This window comes from Coenobita brevimanus, chromosome 62, assembly GCF_032717465.1.
Source record: "Coenobita brevimanus isolate Jiangsu-jjx chromosome 62, ASM3271746v2, whole genome shotgun sequence".
Taxonomy (NCBI): domain Eukaryota; kingdom Metazoa; phylum Arthropoda; class Malacostraca; order Decapoda; family Coenobitidae; genus Coenobita; species Coenobita brevimanus.
The window spans coordinates 7,889,871-7,913,104 of NC_137015.1; the positions used below are offsets into that span (position 1 = coordinate 7,889,871).

The 23,234-nt window shown below is 43.9% G+C and overlaps 1 protein-coding gene across 4 annotated transcripts in view; it reads right to left on the reverse strand.

The window, feature by feature from the left end:
- LOC145404106 (protein PRRC1-like) overlaps nucleotides 1–20,862 on the reverse strand; it is an 83,949-nt gene extending 63,087 nt beyond the window's left edge. Inside the window, exons 1-2 of one of the 4 annotated variants that reach the window (XM_080275718.1) lie at nucleotides 20,796–20,862; nucleotides 13,004–13,084 (exon numbers count right to left, since the gene is read on the reverse strand). In XM_080275718.1, coding sequence (XP_080131844.1) covers nucleotides 13,004–13,073 — 70 coding nt within the window. In that variant the 5' untranslated portion in view covers nucleotides 13,074–13,084; nucleotides 20,796–20,862. Of the gene's footprint in view, nucleotides 1–13,003; nucleotides 13,085–15,147; nucleotides 15,248–19,392; nucleotides 19,452–19,911; nucleotides 20,023–20,795 lie in introns of those variants that run through there. The other 3 variants (XM_080275720.1, XM_080275719.1, XM_080275721.1) reach the window with 3 other exon arrangements.
- Nucleotides 20,863–23,234: the final 2,372 nt, after the last annotated feature.

Sequence of the window (23,234 nt, forward strand, 5' to 3'; positions counted from 1 at the left end):
GCAGGGCAGTCTAATTCTTCCCTCCCCCTTCTCATTCTAACTCTGTGTCTGCCTTTGTCTCTCCTACTTCTCCCTTTCCTTCCTGTCACTTTTATTACTCTTTTTTCACTTCAGGTGGCTCTACACTGAGTGACAGGCCAAATGATTTCTTGTTACCCAGGAAACCATTTACAATGGTAGGCAGTAACCACTTAACCCGCCGCGTCCCGTTGACGTATATATACATCTACACGTTTGGTCACTGTCAGTCCCGTTGACGTATATAAATGTGAATCAAATGCAAGGTCCCTAATTTGCACAATTTTCAATTTTCGCACGTGATTTTTGGTACGTATACAAGGGACACCTTCCTCTACAAGATGCCAGGCAGGGACAATGCCTTACACCGCATAACCTCCCCCCCCCCCGCACACCATTGTCTCGGCAATTCACCTGTTACCAGTGACCTGGCCAGTAAAGACATGTTGTGCCACGGTATGAAATTCAGGGTCAGAGTGATTCCCCAATCGATGACAATGTGGAGGACAAAGTTTACATAGATTTAGAGGAAGAAACAGTCAGAAATGATGATCAGGTAATGTCGCCAAAAAGGTCAGGAGGCTGTAGCACGGGCCAAACAGGGTGGTACTACCGTGGGGAATGGGAATGCTGGTGATAGGGAGAGCTGGATCTCCTGTTTCACTAGCTATCTAACTATCCCCCTTTGCTGACCTTTTCAGTGTGACAGTAACATGGAGAGTAGACCGGCATACTCCCCCAAACATTTCCTCTAACTATCTTATGCACTACACCACGTGCACCTTACATTTCACACAACGTATCCCACTACGTTACAGGGGTTGGCGCCAGCAAGGGCATGAGGCCAGAAAACTTTGCCCTCACTACCTAGTGGCGGACTTCTGGGGGGGATGTGACAGGGGTTCCGCCAGCATAGATCATGGGTCCAGGACGAGATGGGGCTCAGGCCTGTGCTAGAGAGTACAGGGCATTGTGGTTCCCAGGGTGCCGCTTCCGCCCAATAGAAAGAGGCCCGAACCGGGAAGTAGCGCCCCAGGAGGCTGCCCTATCAGTGGGTGTATAATGACGGGATAGTTGCAGTGCCAAGGCAAGCTTGGAGGGTGTCCCTGCAGCTGTCCTGGCAGGGTGCCCCGAGGCCACTACCACAGCCACTGTTAAGCTGGTAGGCTAGGGGTCCCAGATCCATTGTCTGGACCTGGGACTGTGCAGTGAGTGGGGCCTGTGGTGTGTCTATCTCCCTTTATTAATCCTGACTATGACAGAATACAAGAATAAGTTTCAAAGAAAGCCTGAGGACAGTAAATCATCCAGGGGGATGAGGGTGGGTTCATGGAATGTGGGAAGTTTGAGGGGAAGAGTGGGGGAAGTCGTTGAGGCATTCAGTAGGAGGTGGGTGGATGTGGCGTGTTTGCAGGAAGTCCGGTACAGGGGTGGATCAGTCAGAAAGATTGTTGGGAGGGACTGTTGCTATAAGTTGTTTTGGCAGGGGGGGACAGACGAATATGGGGGTGTTGGTGTGATGGTTGCGGAGAAATGGGTGGATAATGTTATGAATGTTATAACAGTGAGTGACAGGATATTGGTAGTGAAAATTCATTTTGGTAGAAAGATAGCTGCAGTTACATCGGCATATGCTCCACAGGTAGGATTGGACGAAGCAGAGAAAGATAGATTTTGGGATGATTTCATACATGTAGTAGGTGGTATGCGGGATGATGAGATAGTGGTTTTGGAAGGGGACTTAAATGGTCATGTAGGTGAAGCAGCACAAGGTTATGAAGGAGTACATGAAGGATGTGTGTATGGTATAAGGAATGCAGAAGGGGAAAGGATACTCGAATTTGGGGAGGCAACGGACATGATTGTGTGCAACACATATTTTAGGAAAAAGAGAGAGTAGGTTAATTACATGAGCCTGGGGAAAATAGTAGTCAGATAGATTATTTTCTGGTTAGGAGGGCTGATAGGAGGTTAGTGAGGGATGTTAAAGTTATAAGAAGTGAGGAGTGTGTGTAGCAGCACAAACTATTGATTTGTGGTATGGTGCTTAACCCCTTAACCGCGGGGCGTCACTTTCATGACACTTGGGAGCAAGGGATCATACCGCGGGGCGTCGCTTTTGTGATTCTGTGTTATTTTGAATTCACCCGGGCTTCCAAGTGGGGGCTTGTATCATCTATCAGTACTGCCAATGTCCAACACTAGTCAGCACTCCTAATCTCATCTGAACTCCCATCCATTGTTGACAATTTAGCCATTTCTCCCCGTTCTTGACTCCCCTCCCTACCCCCCCTCCATTACCCTATCCTCTCGCCTGCCCGGCCGTGCTACGCTAAGTAAATCTTCCCTGGAATTTTTCACTGATTTCATCCATTGAAATAAGCCCTATGCCCTATTCTTATACCAAATAATATATACAAGAAAGAAATAAGGTAAGTGAGAGTGCCATACACCTGGAATTGGCTAATTATCACCTGACAACACCTCACGTGCACTCGTTCGCTAATTTTCGCTGTTTATTTCCCCTTGAGTTATGCCGTATAATCTATTTTTGTAATAAATACAGTGCTCGTCAGAAGTATTCAGCGTTGTCCGCCGGGCGCACAATACTTATGGCCCAAAAAGAATCACCCATTTTTGGGGGTAAGAATTGAGCCACAAGTTTGAGCTCCGAGCATGACGTCACGGTAGCCTGAGGCCTTCTGACGAGCTGGTTGGTTCCCGCCTCAGTCGCCCACGGGCTGCCTGAGAGAGAGGAACTCCGCCGAGTGTCCCTCTCAAATTGCGCCATTTTTTACCGAGTGTCCCGCAGTGTTTTGGCCTTCAAAACTTTGTTATGGCACCTACCCGTGAACTATCGAGTGAAATCATATCCCAGATCATTGCTCTAAAGGAGGCAGGCCACCAGACAAAGGAAATTAGTGAATTGGTTGGTGTGGCACGATCGACAGTGCGTCGTTGGTGTGCGCGGTTTCGGGAGGAAAACAGTGGTGAAGTTCCCACAAAGAAACCGAGGTCTGGTAGGCCTAGGAAAACTTCCCCAAGGTCTGTTAATGTTTTAAAACGTGCAGTGGAGTTTAATCCTTGTGTGAGTGCAAGGAAAATTAAGGAGAGCAACCCGGAAGTGTTTGGTGAGGTGTCAGTGAGAACAGTGTCTCGTAGGGTGCATGAGCTTGGTTACACAAGTCACAGGCCTGTGAAAAAGCCTCTTCTCTCTAGCAGCCAGAGAATTCGTAGGCTTGCCTTTGCTAATAAATATCTAAATTGGGGTGAGGAGCAATGGTTGTCAGTGTTGTGGTCTGATGAGGCAACGTTTAGTGTTACCTGTAACAGAGGAGCATGCAAAGGTAGTGACCCACTTGACCCACGGTATGTAGAAAGCACAGTTAAACATCCTGATTCACTCATGGTATGGGGTTGTTTTTCAGGGAAGGGTTTGGGGAAGCTTGTTGTACTTCCCAAGAACCTCAGAGTGAATCAGGATGTTTACCTGGAGCTTCTGTGTGATCATTTACCAGACTCCTTCGAGCTAACAGGTGCACGAGTGTTTCAGCAGGACGGTGCACCTGCTCACAAGGCCAAATCGGTCACCAATTGGCTTCGTGACTGCGAGGTATCATTCATGACAGACTGGCCAGGAAATAGCCCAGACCTCAACCCGATTGAAAACCTCTGGTACCTCGTAAAGAAGAGTCTCCAAGGGAAGGACGTAAGCTCTCTGCCTAAGCTGGAAGCCGCCATTCGTGACTCCTGGGACAAAATACCCCTCCAGCACCTCAGGAGCCTTGCCCTTTCACTTCCAAGACGTCTCAGGTCCGTGAAGAAACATAAAGGCTACCCTACGAAGCACTAAAGGTAAATAAAATGCATTATTTATATGTTTTTTCAATGTTGAAAGGTTTGTTTCTCAGGAGGGACGCAGGGCGCCCCATACTTCTGACGAGCACTGTATACATATAAGGAGGGAAGGGAGAAGCATAAGTGATATTTACATTCACCTGGAACTACCTAATTTATAATGTATTGTCTAGATTTCCTGCCAATCATTTCACTGCTATATATAGCTGTGTCAAGAGGCTAAGTTGGTAGTAATGAATTTCCCTAGGTAGGCCACCACCCCGGCCCACCCTAATCAGTTCACTCTCATCTTCCAACGTGGAGGTACGTCAGTTCGCTCTTGCTAGCTTCAGGGACTTTTCATCCCCATGCAAAGGGCCCTGTGACCTTTACCCCCTACTAAACCTCGTGTGGATAGAGGTAAAGGGCTGACAATTGATAAAAGAGTGACTACGATCTTTCTATTGAGTAAAACAGTGCAAGTGGAATTGTAAATAATGTGTAAATAATGTGTAAACAGCAAGTGAAAGTAATGAATGTAAATATATGTGAACAGTGGAAAATAGTTTTATAAGTTACTTCAAGTGACAGTGCATAACACAGTGTAAATAAAATAGAAATGTAAATAACATAAATAAAATAGAGAACGTAAATAGAAATGTAAATGAGTAGTATTATAAGAATACGAGTATATACCCTAGGAGTAATGAAAGTGAAAGTTTCACTCTAGCATGTCTGAATACTATGAGTTATGAGAGTGAAGGTGAAAGTGACATTCACTCTCAATGCTAGTATACAGGACGAGAAAGTGAATGCCACATATTTTACTGAAAGAAATTGAATCCCTACAGTGACAATAAACTAATACTACTGAAGGAAACTTATGGATAAAGACTGTAGATATATATAAGTGTTATATAGTAACAGAAACATAAAGTGTGAGGGGTTTTATGAATAATAAATGACAGAGTACCAAGAGCGAACTAGCGCAAGTGCGACGGTCAGACGCGCTCGTAATTTTCATTGCTTTCACAGTGGGGTTTTTTTTGGAGTATGGATCCCAAACTACTTGAAAATCATAGAGTAGTGTTTATAGTGTTAATATCTGGCTGTGGTAATCATATTATGGGTTGTCGGGAAGTGTAAAGTGGAGACTTCATTACCCAACTTCAGAGGTCTCCACAAGTCCTACGGTAACCGACGAAGGCTCAACAAACATTCCAGGAGAAAGCTGAAGGTATGTGCCATAAGCATATGTAATTTTAATATTCTAGGACTAATATCTGATTTTTGGCAAATATTTTTTGAGAGTCTGTCGGAGCCCGAATAACCCCACGGCACATGCAAAACATTGGTAAACATGCCCGCGGTGTAGGGGTTAAAGAACGAGTGATGAAAAAGAGGACTTATGTACCTAGGAGGAAAGTATGGAAGCTGAAAAACCAAGTAGTAAGGGATGTCTTCTATTGCGAGATGAGGAGAGTGGTGGCTGAACAGGGAGCCATAGACAGAGGCGTTAATGAACAGTACAGAGCCCTCAAGAACAATCTCCTGAGAGTTACTGATGTAACATGTGGCTGGACAAGAGGACCACCAAGACATAAAGTAACTTGGTGGTGGGATGAGGGTGTAGAAGCTGCAGTTAGGGAGAAAAGAAGGCTTTTTCGGGAATGGAAGAAGGGTGGTAGCAAGGAGGAATACTTGGCTGCCAAGCGTAGGGCTAGAAGAGAGGTATCCAGGGCGAAGTCTGAGTCACAGAGACTTTTACTTGATAACCTGAGTCATGGAGAAAGGAAAAATATGATATTTAAGGTGGCAAATCAGATGAAGAGGGATAATCGGGATATTATAGGTGAGCAGTGTGTGAATAATGATGAAGGAAGGGTAGTGGTGAATCCATCCATCCATCCATCCATCATCCAATCCTACATTGCCCCATGAGGAGCGTAGGAGCCCGGGGGTAAGCAGTTGGTCCCGGCATTTAAGATGAGAGTGACTAGCCTCACTCATCCCTGAGTGGCATTACATGAGCAATCAACCCCAACCATCCCTTGGATATAAACCTTTACCGGTTCAATCCGATCTGAGCGCAATAATTACTCACTAAACCACCAGGCGCCAAAATTTGGTTATATGGTTACCACCCAGAGAAGTAAATGGTTTCCTGGTGTACAGGAAGCCATTTGGCTTGTCACTCAGTGTAGAGTCACCCACAGGTAGAAGGAAGAGGAAAGAAAGAAGGAAAGAAAGACAGAAGAGGAAGTGTATAGTTCCTCGTAGGCAGAAGGACAAGGAAAGAATGAAGTAAAGGAAGACAGAAGAGGATGGAAGGAAAGAAGGATGGAGGAGAGGAAAAGGCAGACACCCGACAGCAGCATTACATCGAGTGAGTGGATGGTGAGCGCCCCCACCTACCAAAAGTAGGATATTAAAGATGCATGGAGAGACTATTATAGCCGGTTCCTGAATGAGGAGTTTGACTGGGGCAGGGAAGGTTTGGAGCCAGCAGATCCAGTGTTTGGCCCTTGGCCTTAGATTGATGCTGCTACTGTGAGTGAGGTAATAGGCAGGATGAAGGTGGGGAAGGCAGCAGGTGTGTCTGGGTTGACTGCTGAAATGTTGAAGGCCTCAGGATATACAGGGGTGAGGTTATATGATTATTTATGAGTGTGTTGTCCCGGAAGATTGGCTGAAAAGTGTAACTGTAAATGTGTATAAAGGGAAGGGTGATGCCCTGGAAAGAGGAAATTATAGAGGTATAAAGCTTTTAGATCAGATAATCAAGGTAATGGAGAGAGTTTTAGAAGGTATGATTAGAGAAAGAGTGAATATTGATGAGATGCAGTTTGGGTTTATGCCAGGTAGGGGGACCACTGATGCCATATTCATTGTTCGACAGCTTCAGGAAAAATATATTGGTAGGAGAGGGGATCTGTATTTTATTTTTATTGATTTGGAAAAGGCCTTAGACAGAGTCCCTAGAGAGGTGGTGAAGTGGGCAATGAGAAAGCTTGGCTTGGAGGAGTGGCTGGTTAGGGTGGTTATGGCTATGTATGTGGGTGCTCGCACCCAGGTTAGAGTGAATGGAGATTTGAGTGATGAGTTTTCCGTGAACGTTGGAGTGTATCAGGGGTCAGTTTTGAGTCCCATGTTGTTTATCATGGTACTTGAAGCCCTCTCACGGGACTTTAGAAACGGACTCCCACGGGAGATGTTGTGTGCTGATGATTTGGTGTTGATTGCAGAGAACGAAAGGGAGGCGGAGGAAAGGTTTAGGAAGTGGAGAGATGGTATGGGACACAAGGGCTTAAGGGTAAATGCAGACAAAACAAAAGTGATGATATCTAGGGTTGGTGGCGGTAGGCAAAGACGAGGGAGAGTGGCCATGTGTAGTTTGCCACGAGGGGGTGGGAAGTAATTCTATCTTGTGCGCTGTTTGTGATAAATGGGTGCATAAGAGATGTAGTGGTATCAGAGGTAGACTGCGAGATAATGCTGATTTTATGTGTACAGTGTGTCTGGGAGAGCAGGTGGAGATTGTCAGCATAAAAGGATTGAACTTGCTGGTGAATCTCTTGAGTGTGTGGAAGAGTTTTGTTATTTGGGGGACATGTTGTGTGCCAGAGGTGGGGCTGGAGCTAGCTCTGTGGCTAGGGTGAGAAGTGGTTGGAAGAAGTTCAGGGAGCTCTTGCCTCTTTTGACATTGAGAGGGCTCTCCCTACGTGCTAAGGGGTCTTTGTATGCAGCATGTGTTAGAAGTGTAATGCTGTATGGTAGTGAGACCTGGGCAGTAAAGGAGGGGGATATTCGCCGGCTCTGACATACAGAAATGACAATGATTAGGTGGATGTGTAATGCGTCCCTGCGTGCAAGGGGGGGCTGGGTTTACGATGGAAGACTTGAGAGGTAGGATGGGACTGAAGAGTATTGGCGTTGTGATGAGGAGAGGTAGATTGAGATGGTTTGGGCATGTGGAGAGGATGGGGGATGATAACAGGGTGAGGAAGGTGAGAAGTAATAATATTGGGGGTGGGGTTATGAGGGGTAGACTGAGAAAGACATGGCACGAGGTCATTAAGTATGACCTCAGGGTTAAGGGACTGAACAGGGAGGCTGCAATGGATCATGCAGCGTGGAAAGCCACCATTATGTGACCAAGGCCGATACATGCAAGCATGTTGGAGCCTTTAAAAATGAAATGAATGAAACGTTGATGTGTTTGGTGAGTGAAACAATGCTTATATTGCCTATATTACTGTGTGAAAACCAATATACTCTCGTACTACATATAAAATCGTACCACATAAATAAATAAATACTGTTTATGAGTGGTGTGGAATAGTTACCCTCCCACAGAACTCGTTTTCTTTGGAGCGAGCCTGACAGAAATCCCAGTAAGGTAAGGGGTACTCCTACCTGTATCGAGTATTTTAAACCTCAGGCAAGCGATTTCTCTATGAATTTTCAATGTTTCTCACCAAAAGAGGAGGTCTGTGCCAAAAAAAAAATTTTTTTTCCAAAATTGGTCAGGATCAAGGGGAGTCTGAGGTGGAAAATCGGTCGGGACGGGGCAGGTTAACCAACTGAAAGTAAAGCATTCGGGAGCTGAACACTAATCACTCACCAGAATATGCTGTTGGCTAAGTCTAAGATTTTGGCCATATCTTGATACCCTGAAGATTTCATGTTGATAGCTCAAGCCGTTCGTGAGATAAAATAGTGCTAAAGGTGGGGGATAAAAACTAGTTGACCACTGGTAGCCATTCTGGTGACCTTGATCCCGAGTGACAATTTTTGAATTCATCCAAGATTTTGGCATATCTTGATACCCTGAAGGTTTCATGCTGATAGCTCAAGCCGTTCATGAGATATAATGGTACCATACTAAAGGTGGTCGATAAAAAACAGATGACCTTTGGCAGTCATTTTGGTGACCCTGCCCTTCACCCTTACCGCCCATTTTACAACTCGTCCAAGACTTTGGCCATATCTTGATATACCTGTATAATGGGAACACACACACACACACACACACACACACACACATACAGGCAGTGAAAAAACATTATCGCTCTGCTTTGCTAAAACGCAAGCAATAATTACATGGCAAAATGCAGCCTGCTATGGTGCCTGTTAACCGAGTGGAAAGACGCATGTGCACGTCCGTTCAGAAACCAAGCCTCCTCACTATTCCCCGCAGCTGAGGTGAAGCCCTGTCATCTGCATGGGGACATCAGTTCACTGCACAAGATGGTCGGGCAGGGACAGCTGCTTGACTGTGGTTCATCGGTCTGCTAGGCCATACAGACATGAGTTGATCAACAACAACTGTATCTGGCTCATGGAAGACAGACTGCCTTGCACAGTCCTGGATCACCTTTGAGCAAGGTGTAACACCTATTAGCCCACCAAAAAGGAAGAAGGTTAATGGTTACTATCATCCTGGGAGGGGCTACCATGGCAGTGATGTGGTGCCAAGGCCCATTATCTGGCCTTGCATAATACTCACAGGCAGTGAACTCAACCACGTTTACCAAGTTATCAAAGTCCAGGCAGAGACTACTATTTATACATATCTCCTATACACAACTGATCCTCCTGTTAGCTATACCTCCTCTTTTCCTCCCTCTACCTCGCCAAATAGAAGATCCTGTTCTAACCCTGGTGGGGTGCAATCTGCCATAGGAAGGCAGTTGCTTTCCTGTGGATGATGGGCCTGCTTGGCCAGACAAACTGGGGTACAGCAGTAACAACAAAACCAGTATTCTGTACAAGTGGGTTTCGTTATACAAGGATCCGCTAAAGAAGAAATCGACAATACAAGAACGGGAAATTTTGACCCAATTTAGTGATGCAAACAAGGTTAGTTAGGCAAACCCTATTTTTACCATAAGTTATGTACTGTATTTCATCATATGAGTTTCACATAAAAAAAACAAAAAAAAATCCATTAAACGAGTTTCCACTATCCAAGCAGTCCTCCATTAACACATTCCACTCATATAACAGGGCCCAACTGTATTGTACTGTGAAATCAAGGCAATACATTCAATATTTCAGCAGTTTTATCCATTCCTTTAAGTTGCTGTGCTTCTCTCTCTCTTTAAATGCTGATTTTAAAATTTAATAATCATAAATATCTTCTATCCATCACCTCTTTTTCAAGATCCACAATCTCTCTTGGAAGTCATCATACAAAGTAGTGTAGCAAACTCCAGCGATTTTCATTCTAAAATTCGTATCCAGCAACTATTAATGCCAGCTTTAATTCGTTTTGTTTCGTTTTTTAAAGGCTCCAACACTCTTGCATGCGTCGGCCTTGGTCACCTAATGGCGGCTCTCCATGCTGAACTATCCATAGCTTTAATTACCTTATTTATTCATGATGAAATTAAAATTGCTAAATAACAACAAACCAGCTCCTCAATGCTAAAACACTTCTAAACTTCAATTCTGTAAAAGAAAATGCTTAGTTACAATTGAGGAGCTCCACGGAGTAACGCTGAACGCAACAAAATCAAAACCAAGAAAATGGAGGTCAGATTAATGAATTCTGGACATATGGCAACTTGGTGGTTCCTCCATGGACAGCCTGTTAACATTTTTATAACAATGCTCCCTGAAGGAACTCCCATAGTGCCCGGGGGTAAAAAAAAAATATCCCTTGTCTAACCTGCATTTTCTTGGTTAACTGATTATAGCAGGTTCGGCATTACTCCATGGATGGCCTCTACTTTAGGAAATACTGAAATGAAACCTTAAGACAAATTTTATTTTTGCTCAGGGACATGTAAGAATTATGTCTGGAGCAATTATGAGGGGACTGACTTGCACAAATGTTAACCGTTACTCTGAAAAGAATATAAATACCTGTAATGCATTAAACAGAGTTATGATATCTCACTGTAGATTTTAATATATGTTATTTTCTCCGTCAACCTGCTGCTTCCATGAGCCTAAGGGAAAGATTGGAAATGTGAGATTACCAGTACATCAGAGCTGCAAAATGGAACACCACTGGGTAAGGCAAGAAATGTGAATAGCTCAGAGGGAAACCATCATGAAATGACTTTGTGGCAACATTTGATCACGAGACATTGCACAATTACTGAACATCAACAAATGCACTGTTTACTAATTATTTGGCTTGTTTGCCAAAACTCTGCCACCCAGGGTTATCAAGTGCTTAACTCATATTTGACAATTATGCAGCTGATTCTGGCACTTTCAATTTTTTATCACAAAAGTAAATAAAATGACAACTTTTTGATCATATGTATGATTTGACAAAATGTGCCAAACCTGGCAGCATATGGCAATACTGGCTACAACACAGGAAGATTGAAAAACTCAAAAATCATAGACAATACTGTATGTCTATTATCCTTGGAAAAACTAATGTACAGTTTTAAGTTTTAAAGTTTTAAATTTCCATTCTATGCAACCTTGCTTATATACTATCAGTAGTTGCATGACATGACTATATGATGTCTTTCAAACAGTATGAAACTATTCTGTGGCAAATCAGACACTGATCATACATCTGGCACACATTACCTGAGCCAAGCCTGTCCAAAGTATTCTGAAAACTGTGCCATTATTCCCTTCAATGATTGTACTGTAGTATGTTACTACAGCACTGTAATAACTTGCCTATTCATTTCTCCTCATTAACCTTCTCAGTCAGATGATGACTTTTCTTGTTTGTTCTTGTTACTTCCAGAAAATCTTTACAGGCTAGGAAATGTTTCTCATGCTGAAGGAGCTAACAGAGATCATATCTAACAATTCATTATCAAAATCTCTTTAAATGTGAACAAAATCATCTAAAGCTACCAAAGAGTAAAATACAGTATAACAAACAGGATCAGATTCATGAGGTATCTCAAAGTCTTCATCTCTGAGAACCTCTTTTTCCCACAATGAAGAATCTGTAATGTATATACCTAACCATAACTAACATGATCATAGAGCATTTGTTCAAAGCTAAAATGTCCCTAACCCCTTTAGGCTCAGTTGATAGCTAAGTATATTCATATGAGAGGATCAATTTGACTAGTGACCATGGAGACTCATTCTTACCTCATAATTAAGGTTCATCAAATTTCATGTGACCATGACTTGGTAGTGTTCAAGTTGTGGGTGTGACTCGGTTCCATCAGGTGAAAGCACACAAACTATTGCTCAACTTATTACAGTACCTCTCTTTTTTCATATCCATAACTTTAATTTTCATTTCACCAAGACTCAATTTTCTTTCTTTATTCTCCAGAAATGAACAATTTGTACCCCTTCCTCAGTTCCTGTGTTGGCTACACACGAATTCTACCTTAAAATACTGTTAGCACACCAATCACATAAACTGAAGTTGTCTAAAGATGTGATTTAATATTCTTGGCCCGGCTGATATATGTCTTGGTCACGGAAGTGATAACAGTAGGTTGTGAAAATTACTGGCACAGTTGAAATTAAACTTCTTTCGATTAGTATTGCTACAAATATTGATAGAGTTAAAATACTTCAAAATGTACAGTATAGCTATTTTAAACACAATTTTTTTTTAAGCTGTAATGCATTCCAACAGATTGTAATAATATCATACCGTAAACCACCCTTATCTTAGCGGGGCCCCAACCCATCTCACAACTGCAGGCCTAAAATGTAATGCATAATGAAATAATGAGGATGATTTAATTGCCAGTGCATTCCTCCACAGAATATCTGGTGCCTTGAGTGCTAACTTACGATATTGTCTTCACAGCTGTAATGCATAATGATACAATGAAGAAAATCCTGTATCATAAGTTTGTACAGTATGTGAGGCACCAGAAATCCTGTGGAAGCATGCACTGGCACCCAAATCAAAGAAACACTGTTGTTTGTTATTTGGGATGAGGTCCTGAAAAGGGATCTCAGGGTTATGGGAGTTGACTGCAATGCTAAAGAGGAGCTTGAAAAGTAACTATCAGACGGGGGAGGGGGGAGGAGAAGGCTGATCCAGGTAAACATACTGCAGTTATTACAAAATGTATATATATCCCCATAAATTGCATCAATGTTCCTTTATCTATTGCAAGTAAAATTACTAACCCATTGCATCAACACAAACTTTAGTAAAATGTAATTCTCTGCCAGGATTATGCCATACCTGAAACAAGTAGGCTCGTCATCTTCTTATCCACAATTTCAAAGTCCCCATTGCTATCTTCCTGCATCATTGCCCACCATGCTGAAATGACAAAATCAATAAAGAATATAAGGGATGACACAGAAATGATGCTTTCCTAATTAAATGACTCAACATCATCAACCTTGCTACCACTGGAGATATCTTTGGAAGGTCTATCTATCCATCTAGAGTCAGACACCTTAATCCCGTAGGGGGTGGCCCCAAACAAGTCTCTTCCACCTCGCCCTGCCCCCACCAATTCGTTGCCCTCCCCCCAACTTATATCCCCACTCTCATATACCTCTCCACTCTATCCCTCCATCTCATTCTCAATCTCCCCCTCCCTCTCCCCTCCTCCATCCAGCTCACATATACGCTCCTTGTCAGTCTCTCATTCTTCATCCCCTCCACGTGGCCAACCACCTCTGTATTTCTCCTAATGTTTTCTCTCACATCCACATCCACACCACAATGCTCCTTCACTTCCTCATTTGTCAGTAACTCCAAATGCTTCTCTTAAATAACTCATATCCACGACTCTCACTCTTGACTGGTGTCTGTCCAACAAAGTCCAAGCTTCACTTTCATATGTTACAGTGGGTAGCACAATGCTATCACGTAGCAACTTTTTTATTTTCATGCTCACTTTCCTATTCCTGATCATTGCTTTCAATGAACCTGCAACTTTTTTTACCTTGGAGAGAGATAGGGCAAAATCAACATTTTAAAAGTTTATGGTAATAACTACAGTTCATTTTAAATCCTCTTCAATATAAGATTGGTATCTGTTCATCTTCTTTAATATTAACCATTATATATCGGGAAATTTAATTTGCAATTTCCTTCTAACAAGTTCACTCTCTTAATGGAAGGGGTACAGTACTGGAAATAACTTAGAACATACCCGGTATCTGAAAACTACAGACTTTCATTGGCAAATGCACATCAAGAACACCTCTGTGGCTTTTCCCATGAAGCTGTTGTGAGGTGAAATATAGTTACTTTCAGAAAAAAATGGTGGTGGTGGTGCGGGGGGATCTCTGAGAACTAAGAGATATTGCGAAACACCCTTATTGCTTAGTGGCTTACCATAAGAAACTAGGATGACTAAGCTTCAGTATTTAGTCGAGTTGTAGAAAATAGGGGATGGGGGGGAGGGATCCGTGCATGTCTGAGGAAGTCCCACGAGGTGTAATATGTTAAGTGTGACAAGTGTGCTAAAATTAGGCTGAAATTATGGCCCAAGTACATCCAGGCAATGACAAGGCTAGCTCCTAAGCATGTGGCTTTCATTGTTAGACTATGACAGTTGGGTGTAATTTCGGATACTTAAACTTTCTGACTTTCACAATTAGTTAGGTGGGTTGCATTTGATTTGGGTTAATTTTTAAATCTTCTACAGGTTGTCCAGGTGAGGAGTAAATGACATGATGATTATATCCGAAGAAGGCAAAAATTAGGTCCAAAGGATTCCAATGTACTCTACAAAACATGGATCCGATTTCCAATTTTCACAACAGATGGGGTGAACTTTCAACTTCCCATTACATTATTTTCTCTTTTTCAAAATACAACTGATATTCAGAAAGTTAGTTCAGACTTCTGGAGTTTCAGGTGATTTGCATTCCATTACCGTACTTGCATCTGACAATATTCAGTCAGTCCTCATAATATGTCTAGGAGGTGTTTCAATATATCACAACTATAGAACACTATATCCATACTTTTTTTTTTTTTTTTTTTTAATGTGTCCGACTCTAGGCATAGGCTTCACAGCATGCTTTCGAGGCCCAGCAGTCCTCCTACATATAATACACTCCCACGTCACCACTTCGGCACTAACACCCACTGTCCATACAGAATACAGTACATGTTTGGGCTGTCTCATACAGGACTGGTGTATTGATATTAGCGGGGGTATGTTTATGACGTGTCGGTGGCTCTTCTGGCAGATCAGTAAAGTCTGCTTTAATGAAATTCAAATCCTTAAACTGTTCCCTGCCCCAGCAGGGATTTGAACCTGGGTCCGGTAGGACTGCAGGCCGCCTCTCTGCCAATGGAGCCACCGCCTCCCCCAATGGCACTGTCAACTTTAACTGCCTGACCAATATTTAAGGTAGTACCGTAGTGGTAGTAACAGATGAAGCGTCTTGTTCATCTGAAATGTGAACCCATGTGGACTGCAGGCTGAAGTTACCTTGCTCCTGCAGTCCATCATCCTCCTTTTGGGGGAATAGGCAGGGAAATGAATGTTTGCAAAACTGGGCAGTGAGGTCAGGTGGTTATATTAATGCCCCCACACAAAGGCATCCCTCCCTCTCCAGCACATTTTAGTTGTCAGTGGAAGAATTTACTATGGACCTATGAAAAAAAAAAAAAACAGAACGAGGACCAAATATACTTCACAACTTCTAATACAATTCCACTCAAACTTCACACCCTATCCTCTTTGTGAGGGTTTATGTCTGATGACAAGAGGTGGAAATCACCTGCTGCACTGTTACCAATTTGATCTCAGGGATGTTACTGTACTGTATTTTCATTTCATCCTTACTATCTCCTGGTGATTTTATTTAGCCTAGGGCAGGGTTTGTGATTATTGTATTCCATTTTGGATTAAAAAAAAAAAAAAAAAAAAAAAATTGAAGGGGGTTAGATATATCCCCTATCAATTACTTCAGTACAAGATGTCTGTCCTAGGTTGTGAAATGAAGGGAGAGTAAGAAATTGTTTTGGAAGGAGGTAAAGAAAAGTAAAACAGTGTGGAAGGGGAAATAGTAGGGGAGTGAAAGATGGGAATAATAGACTAATGGTGGAGATGAGAGAGAAAACGAGGAGATGGAAGGAGCACTTTGAGGATTTGTTGAATGTAGAGAGTGAGAGCAATGCGAGTATAATGGCTGGGGAATGGCTGAGAGAAGAGGAGATGAGAGGAGGGAGGAAGAGATCAGTAGGGTGGAAGTAGTTGAAGCAATGAAGAAGATCAAGATGGGAAAGGTCCCAGGAATTGATGGAGTGTGTGGTGAAATGCTGAAGTATGGGGGGTGAGATTGTTGTGGAGTAGGTATGGAAGTTGTGTAGATTGGCTTGGGAAGAGGGAAGGGTTCCAGAGGACTGGAAATCAGATATAATTGTTCCTTTATACAAAGGAAAAGGGGAGAGAGAAGTACGTGGTAACCATAGGGGTATTTACCTTCTTAGTGTGATTGGAAAAATATATGGTAGAATACTTATTGATAGGATTAGGCATATAACGGAGGAGCTAGTTGGAGAAGAACATGGGGGATTTAGGAAGGGAAAAGATATTAGTTCTAAGATATTCAGTGGAGAAGTAACTAGAGAAGGGAAAGAAAGTGTATGCTGCCTTCATGGACTTGGAGAAAGCATATGACAGAGTAGACAGGCAAGGTATGTGGAAGGTATTAAGAATATATGGAGTGGAGGGGAAATTGTTGAGTGCTGTGAAGAGTACCACATGTACGTGGGAGCTAGGGCTACGTGGTGAGTGGATGGTGAGCTGAGTGAGTTCTTTGATCTAAATGTGGGACTGAAACAGGGTTGTGTGATGTCTCCATGGCTGTTTAATATATTCATGGATGGGGCTATAAAGGAGGTGCAAGGTAGGGCAGTGGATGTGGGGGTGGCTCTGATGAATGAGGGTAAAGTGTAGAAGATTCCGATGTTGCTGTTTGCTGATGATACAGTATTGCTGAGTGAAGATGAAAGGGAGTTGCAAGGTTTGGTGAATGAATTTGGGACAGTGTGTAAGAAGAATCTGAAAGTTAAAGTAAACAAGAGTAAAGTTAGAGTGTTTGAGAGGAATGAAGTCACAGAATGCACAGTGAGGTTGGATGGTGAGGACATGGAGGATGTTAGTGTATTCAAGTACTTGGGTAGTGCGATGAGTAAGGATGGAAGTTTGGGGGATGAAGTGCTTGAAAGGGTACAGCCAGGAAGGAAGGTTGTTGGTTCACTGAAAGCGGTGATGAGAAATACGGAGGTGAGTATGGAAGTTAAGAAGTCACTGCATGATAGTACTGTGATCCCTACCCTGACGTATGGACGCGAGGCGTGGACCCTGCTAGAGGGGAACAAGTCAAGAGTGAGAGCAGTGAAAATGAGTTACATGAAAGGAGCAAGTGGAGTGACATGGAGGGACAGGCTGATGAATGAAGAAGTGAAAAACTTTATGGGGTGGATATGGATGTGATTGAGAAAATTAGGAGAAATACACTGTGGTGGTTTGGACATGTGGAGAGAATGGAGAATGAAAGACTAAGAGGGTGTATGTAGGTGAAATGGAGGGAGGGAGAGGGAGGGGGAGACTGAGGATGAGGTGGAGGGATGGAGTTCAGAGGTACGGCATATGAGGGAAGAAGGAGTGAGTGGGGGGGAGGGCAGTCAAATGGTGGGTGACAGAGCGACTTGGAGGCGTTTGTCTGCGGACACCCTTTCCAGGATTAAGGTGTCGGGTTATAAATAGATAGATAGCAACAAATCCAAACTAACAGTATTGCCTGGTAGCAACAAATCCAAACAACTGTAATAATATTGTCTAGTAGCAACAAAGTTTAACTGAAAATGGATGTCATTTATATTCAAGGAATCAAACACTATTATAATTACATCAACAGTTATTGTGGAATAACAGAGGACTGAAAAATATGATCTGTTGATGACTATCTATCTACTGGTACAGTAGGCTATCTATCTACTGCCAAATGCCCTAATCCCATAAGGGATGGCCACAAACAAATCGCCTCCATGTCACCCAGTCCCCCGTCACTTCACTGTCCTGCTCCCAGCTTACACCCCCCTCTCTCATATACCTCTCCATCCCTCCATTTCATCCTTAGCATCCCCCTCCCTCCACCTCACTCACATACATTCTCCTTGTTAATTTCTTGCCCTCCATCCTCTCCACATGACCAAACCACCTCAAAGTATTTCTCCTAATGCTTTCTATCATATTCACATCCACACCACAATGCCCATTCACCTCCTCATATGTCAGTCTGTCTCTCCATATAACTCAACATCTACCTATCTATCTATTGCCAGACGCCATAATCCCATAAGGGGTGGCCATTTGACTTTGAGTTATTTTACGGGGAGGGGCACTAAACCCTCCACCAACCCACTTGTTGACATATAGGGAGCCAACATGCTCCTCTCAAATACTGGTAACTCATTTCCACTGCCCTCACTCTTGACTTGTGTTCTTCCAACATGGTCCAAGCTTCACTTCCATACATCAGAGCTGGTATCACAATCCCATCATGCAGCGACTTTTTTACTTCCATGCTCGTTTCCCTGTTTCTTATCACTGCTTTCAAAGAACTAGCAACCTTTCTTCCTCACTGTACCCTTCCAAGCACTTCATCCTCCAAACTTCCATCCTTACTCATCATACTACCCAAGTACTTAAATGCACTTACATTTCCATTTCCTCCTCTTAAATGCACTTACATTTTCCATTTCCTCCTCATACAACCTCACTGTACATCCAGTGACTTCATTTCTCTCGAAATGAAGACAATGATAGTAAACTTCGGATGACATATGCTGGTGCTTTATTTCAGGCAGTAAAAGCACCTTACCAAATCAGTTTGGTAATTTTTTACAAGTGCACAGGGACGTCTTTTTTGGTGAAACCAAGGTATTTCTGATAGTTTTTGATGTGTTTTGAACGAATCTGACCTTCATTTCTGCCGCAAATCAGTATATTTCAAGATATCCTCCACACCCCCTTCCTCCCAAAAGAATGGGGGAGATGGGCGAACCCAGGGTTTTTGGGTGGGGGAAATCACATAATATATTGATCTGCGATAGAAATGAAGGTCAGAATAATTCACAGCACATCAAAAACCATCAGAAATACATTGGTTTCACCACCCAGGCCGCTGCGCACCGGGCCGTCTGGCCTACTCCCCACCGCCTTGCACCAACAATCGCCTGCCCGCTGTCACCAGCAAACCTTTATCTCCTAAGCTAAACTAAGCTAAGCCATAAAATTCTATTTTTCCATGCCAAGAACAATGGGGGACCTGTGGGAAAGCGGGGTTTTGGGTGGGGAAAACACGCAAAAACGATTATTTCTGACTGAAACTGTTATTAAATTCAAACCGAAAACACTAAAATCCTTCGGAAAAATGGAATTTTAAGCTTCTTAGGGAGTCCGTGTTTGCTAATTGGGGGGCTTGGCCCCCCAGACCCCCCAGCCCTGGCCATGCTTTCCAACTTAGGGGCTTGGCCCCCCAGACCCCCCCTGACATTAACCAAACCTCATCTAACCTAACCTAACCTAACCGGGTGTAAATATGAAATAATGCCTTTACTCACCAGTTTACAGCTCCTGAAGTACTTACGGTAATTTTGCAGGCTTCACAGATCGTGGCTGGAGACGAACTGACTTTCAAATCCTGCGGGCCCCTAGCGTATCTGAAATTCAAATCTGCACGCCGGTTGTATCAGTTTGAACTTCACGCATGAGCAGATAGCGCGTGACGTAACAGTCGACACATGCTTTAGCCCCACCCATAAGTCACGTAAACCGTGACGTGATGGTAGACACACGCGAGACAGGACCACAATGCATTAGGCACGAGCCGCGATGGGTCTCACGTATCGCCAGACTATGTAGAGAGTAATTTTTCGGAAAATTTTCAAAAATCTTTTTTCGCGTTAATATTCATTTGCGGAAGTTGTTTCTAGGGTTCAAAATGTTCGCAATGGTGAGATTTAGATATCTGTAAGAGTAAAATTGAGATTCCAAATCCCTGTGCACTTGTAAAATAATACCATCAGTTCTTCTTCTTGACAGTTTGTTATATTTTTCTGGTTATTTCAAGGGTGGTAAACATTTCATGTGAAATCTGTTTCCTTACTTTTAGCTATGTTCCACTGCAACAACTCATTGAAGTCATCAGTGTAATGGAGGAAGGGACTATTCCAACCTAATCCATCTATCTATTTCCAGACGCCTTAATCCCGTACCGGGTGGCCACAAACAAATCGCCTCCATGTCGCCCAGTCCCCTGCCATTTCACTGCCCTGCTCCCAACTCACACCCCTCTCTCATATACCTAATCTAATCTAATAATTTAAACTGTAGCCTACCTAATAATGTAATTTTATCTAATCTAACCTAGCATCCAGTTGGGAAGCAAAATTCACCTTTGAGTAGGCCTACGGTATAAACACTGAGTAAGATTTTTCCATTATGCCATTAACAAACAACCATAGGTACAGCTTAAGGAATGTAATGATAAAAAGTGGGAAATTTTTCAGCAAGAAAAGGTAATTTACCATCCCGGAAAGTCAGAAAAATACAAAAAACAATCTGGGGGAATATGAACTGAACTGGTAAGGTCCTTCTACTGCCTCAAGTGTGCATTTAGTGTAAACTTTAATGAGGACTGTGGAAGACCTTGACACAAACACTACCATCAACACCATCACAAATAAGTGTTCAATTTAGTTTCTAAGAAAGACACCACTAAACCTTATCTCTGCCAATAAACTGATGCATACCTGGTAGTACTAAATGATAAATGCAATGCTGTAAGGTAGAAAAGGATCTGTAAGCCACTATATTAGCTGACAACGTAGTATAATATCTCCAATCACTTTACGGAACCCTAAACCTTGTCGCGCCTAAATAGTTACTCCATTATCACAACACCTATATCTGACAGTCATTAGCATCTTACTTCCTTGTTGTCATCAAACTACAGACGAATATGCTACGGTGCTTAAATACACAACGTACCGGAGCTAGTACGTCCTTCACAGATGTTTCCTCCCTCTAGCTGACGTGACAATGTTATGGTCTGACCTCCCCCTGGTCCCCCACCACTACGATACCCCACCACCCCCTCTCATTACTCTTCTTCTTCTCTACTGAGTTTGGTTTCGGTGGTCTTGGCAGCGGCATTAACTGATACTGGAAGTCGATGGTCAGTATGTTTATACGAAATGTATCTGTGTATGCGTGTGTGTGTGTCTGTGTCGAAAACTCAAAACTCAGAAAATACTGATTGAGAAGGAAAAGTTATTTATGAAAGATGTGTTCACGTCACTCAACCAGCATTGTGAGTCATCCAGGATGGATACATAAGAGTCAAGTTTTCACCTAATAGTATTATTAGTCTACCTGGCTCACAGATGACGGGTACTCTTTTTTTTTTTTTTCACTTGCAACTTGCTCATTTGTCTGCTGCGCTTATAAAACATTATTTGATACTACATATGGTATAGGTACGCTTGGCAAAGCGTACATACATACATACATATATATATATATATATATATATATATATATATATATATATACTGTATATATATATAGTATATACTGTATACCCACCCCAGGAGGAGACCCCGGGGAGGGCGAGATACCCACCCCAGGAGGAGACCCCGGGGAGGGCGAGATACCCACCTAAAGGAGGAGGCCACAGGGAGGCACGCAAGGGCCCCGAGCCAAACAGGACCACGTCCCTTGCTACCATGTGCCCCTCTTTCCCTTAACAGAACCAGCAGGGAGTACATCACCCTGTCGCACTCCACTCCAACCAGGATGACACTCGGCAGCATCGGGGTGGAACTCATGCTTGCACAGTCCCCAGTAGGCCCTCGATGACATCCACTGGACTTCTCTCACCTACAGACCCCACAGGGTGCAGAGCAGCAGCAACATCCACTGGACTTGCCGTAAGGGGAACATCCACCAGATTTCCCTCATCTGCCACCCATCACCAGGAGCAGGGATACGGTAACCGGACTTATCGCAGAAGGAATGTCCACTGGACTTCCCTTAACTGTCATCCCAGGGAAGGAAGCAGAGCTGTGGCAACGTCCACCAGACTTGCCATAGAGAGAACATCCAATGGATTTCCCTCATCTGCATCCCTCCACTGCGAGCAAGACTGTGGTAATGTCCACCAGACTTGCCGCAGGAGGAACGTCCACCGGACTTCCCCCACCTGCCATCCCTGGGACAAGTAGAGCCACGGTAACATCCACTGGACTTGCCAGGCAGAAGGAACGTCGACTGGACTTCCCTCGTCCACTTCCCCAGAGGCTCCCATCAAGGACAGCACCCCTTGCTCACCTCACCCCCTCCAGAGGCTGAGCAGGACACCCCTCTCACTCCTCCTGCACTCCTAGGGGTGGAGACTGCTCCCCAGCAGAGTCCCTGGTGGAGTGCATCTGGAGTGGCCCCATTGTGAGCCTGGGAGTATGCTCACTACAACCGGCACCTCGACATCACCAGCTGCTGTCGAACTCCCCGAGTGAGAGTGGCCGCAGGCAGATCCTGACGGCTTCCCCATACTGGTGAGACCACAGCCCCCAGCCATTGAGGGACGCCCTGAGGATTCCAAGCCAGGACCAGCCCGGATCCCCCAGCGAGACTCCCATTTCCTCTAAGGGCAGGCGCGGAGCCGTGCGCCTGCTTGCCCTGTTCGGCCCCAGTCCCGAGGGCCACCACACTCCCCAGGGCCCCACCAAAATGGGGCCGCCCACAACGTCGCCAAGCAGCCCACACCGGACTATCCACCATGCAGCCAGGGACCTATGTCTCTAGCTCCACACCTGGCTGTTACCCAACCCTGCCTGACCTCTCCTAGTCTGTTCCCATCCTTGATGTGTTGATATTGATTTGTATTATGTTACATGTACTGTGTATCTTTTGTGTGGTAATATACGTGTAAGAGCGGTTAGCCTGTATTTGAGCCCTGTTCCTTTGCTGCATGCTCTAGACCCGGTCCTGAAAAAGAACTCAAGTCCGTGCCTGTGTTCTGAGGACAAGAAGTTGGACTCAGAACATGCTGCATAACAATATACAGTTTTGTTTCGTTTCGTTTTTAAAGGCTCCAACATGCTTGCATGTGTCGGCCTTGGTCACCTAATGGCGGCTCTCCACGCTGCACGATCCATTGCAGCCTCCCTGTTCAGTCCCTTAACCCTAAGGTCACACTTAATGACCTCGTCCCATGTCTTTCTCGGTCTACCCCTCACAACCCCACCCCCAATATTAACACTTCTCACCTTCCTCACCCAATTATCATCCCCCATCCTCTCCACATGTCCAAACCACCTCAATCTACCTCTCCTCATCACAATACCAATACTCTCCAGTCCCATCCTACCTCTCAACTCTTCCATTGTAAACCCAGCCCCTCCAGGCCTTGGACGCAGGGACGCACTG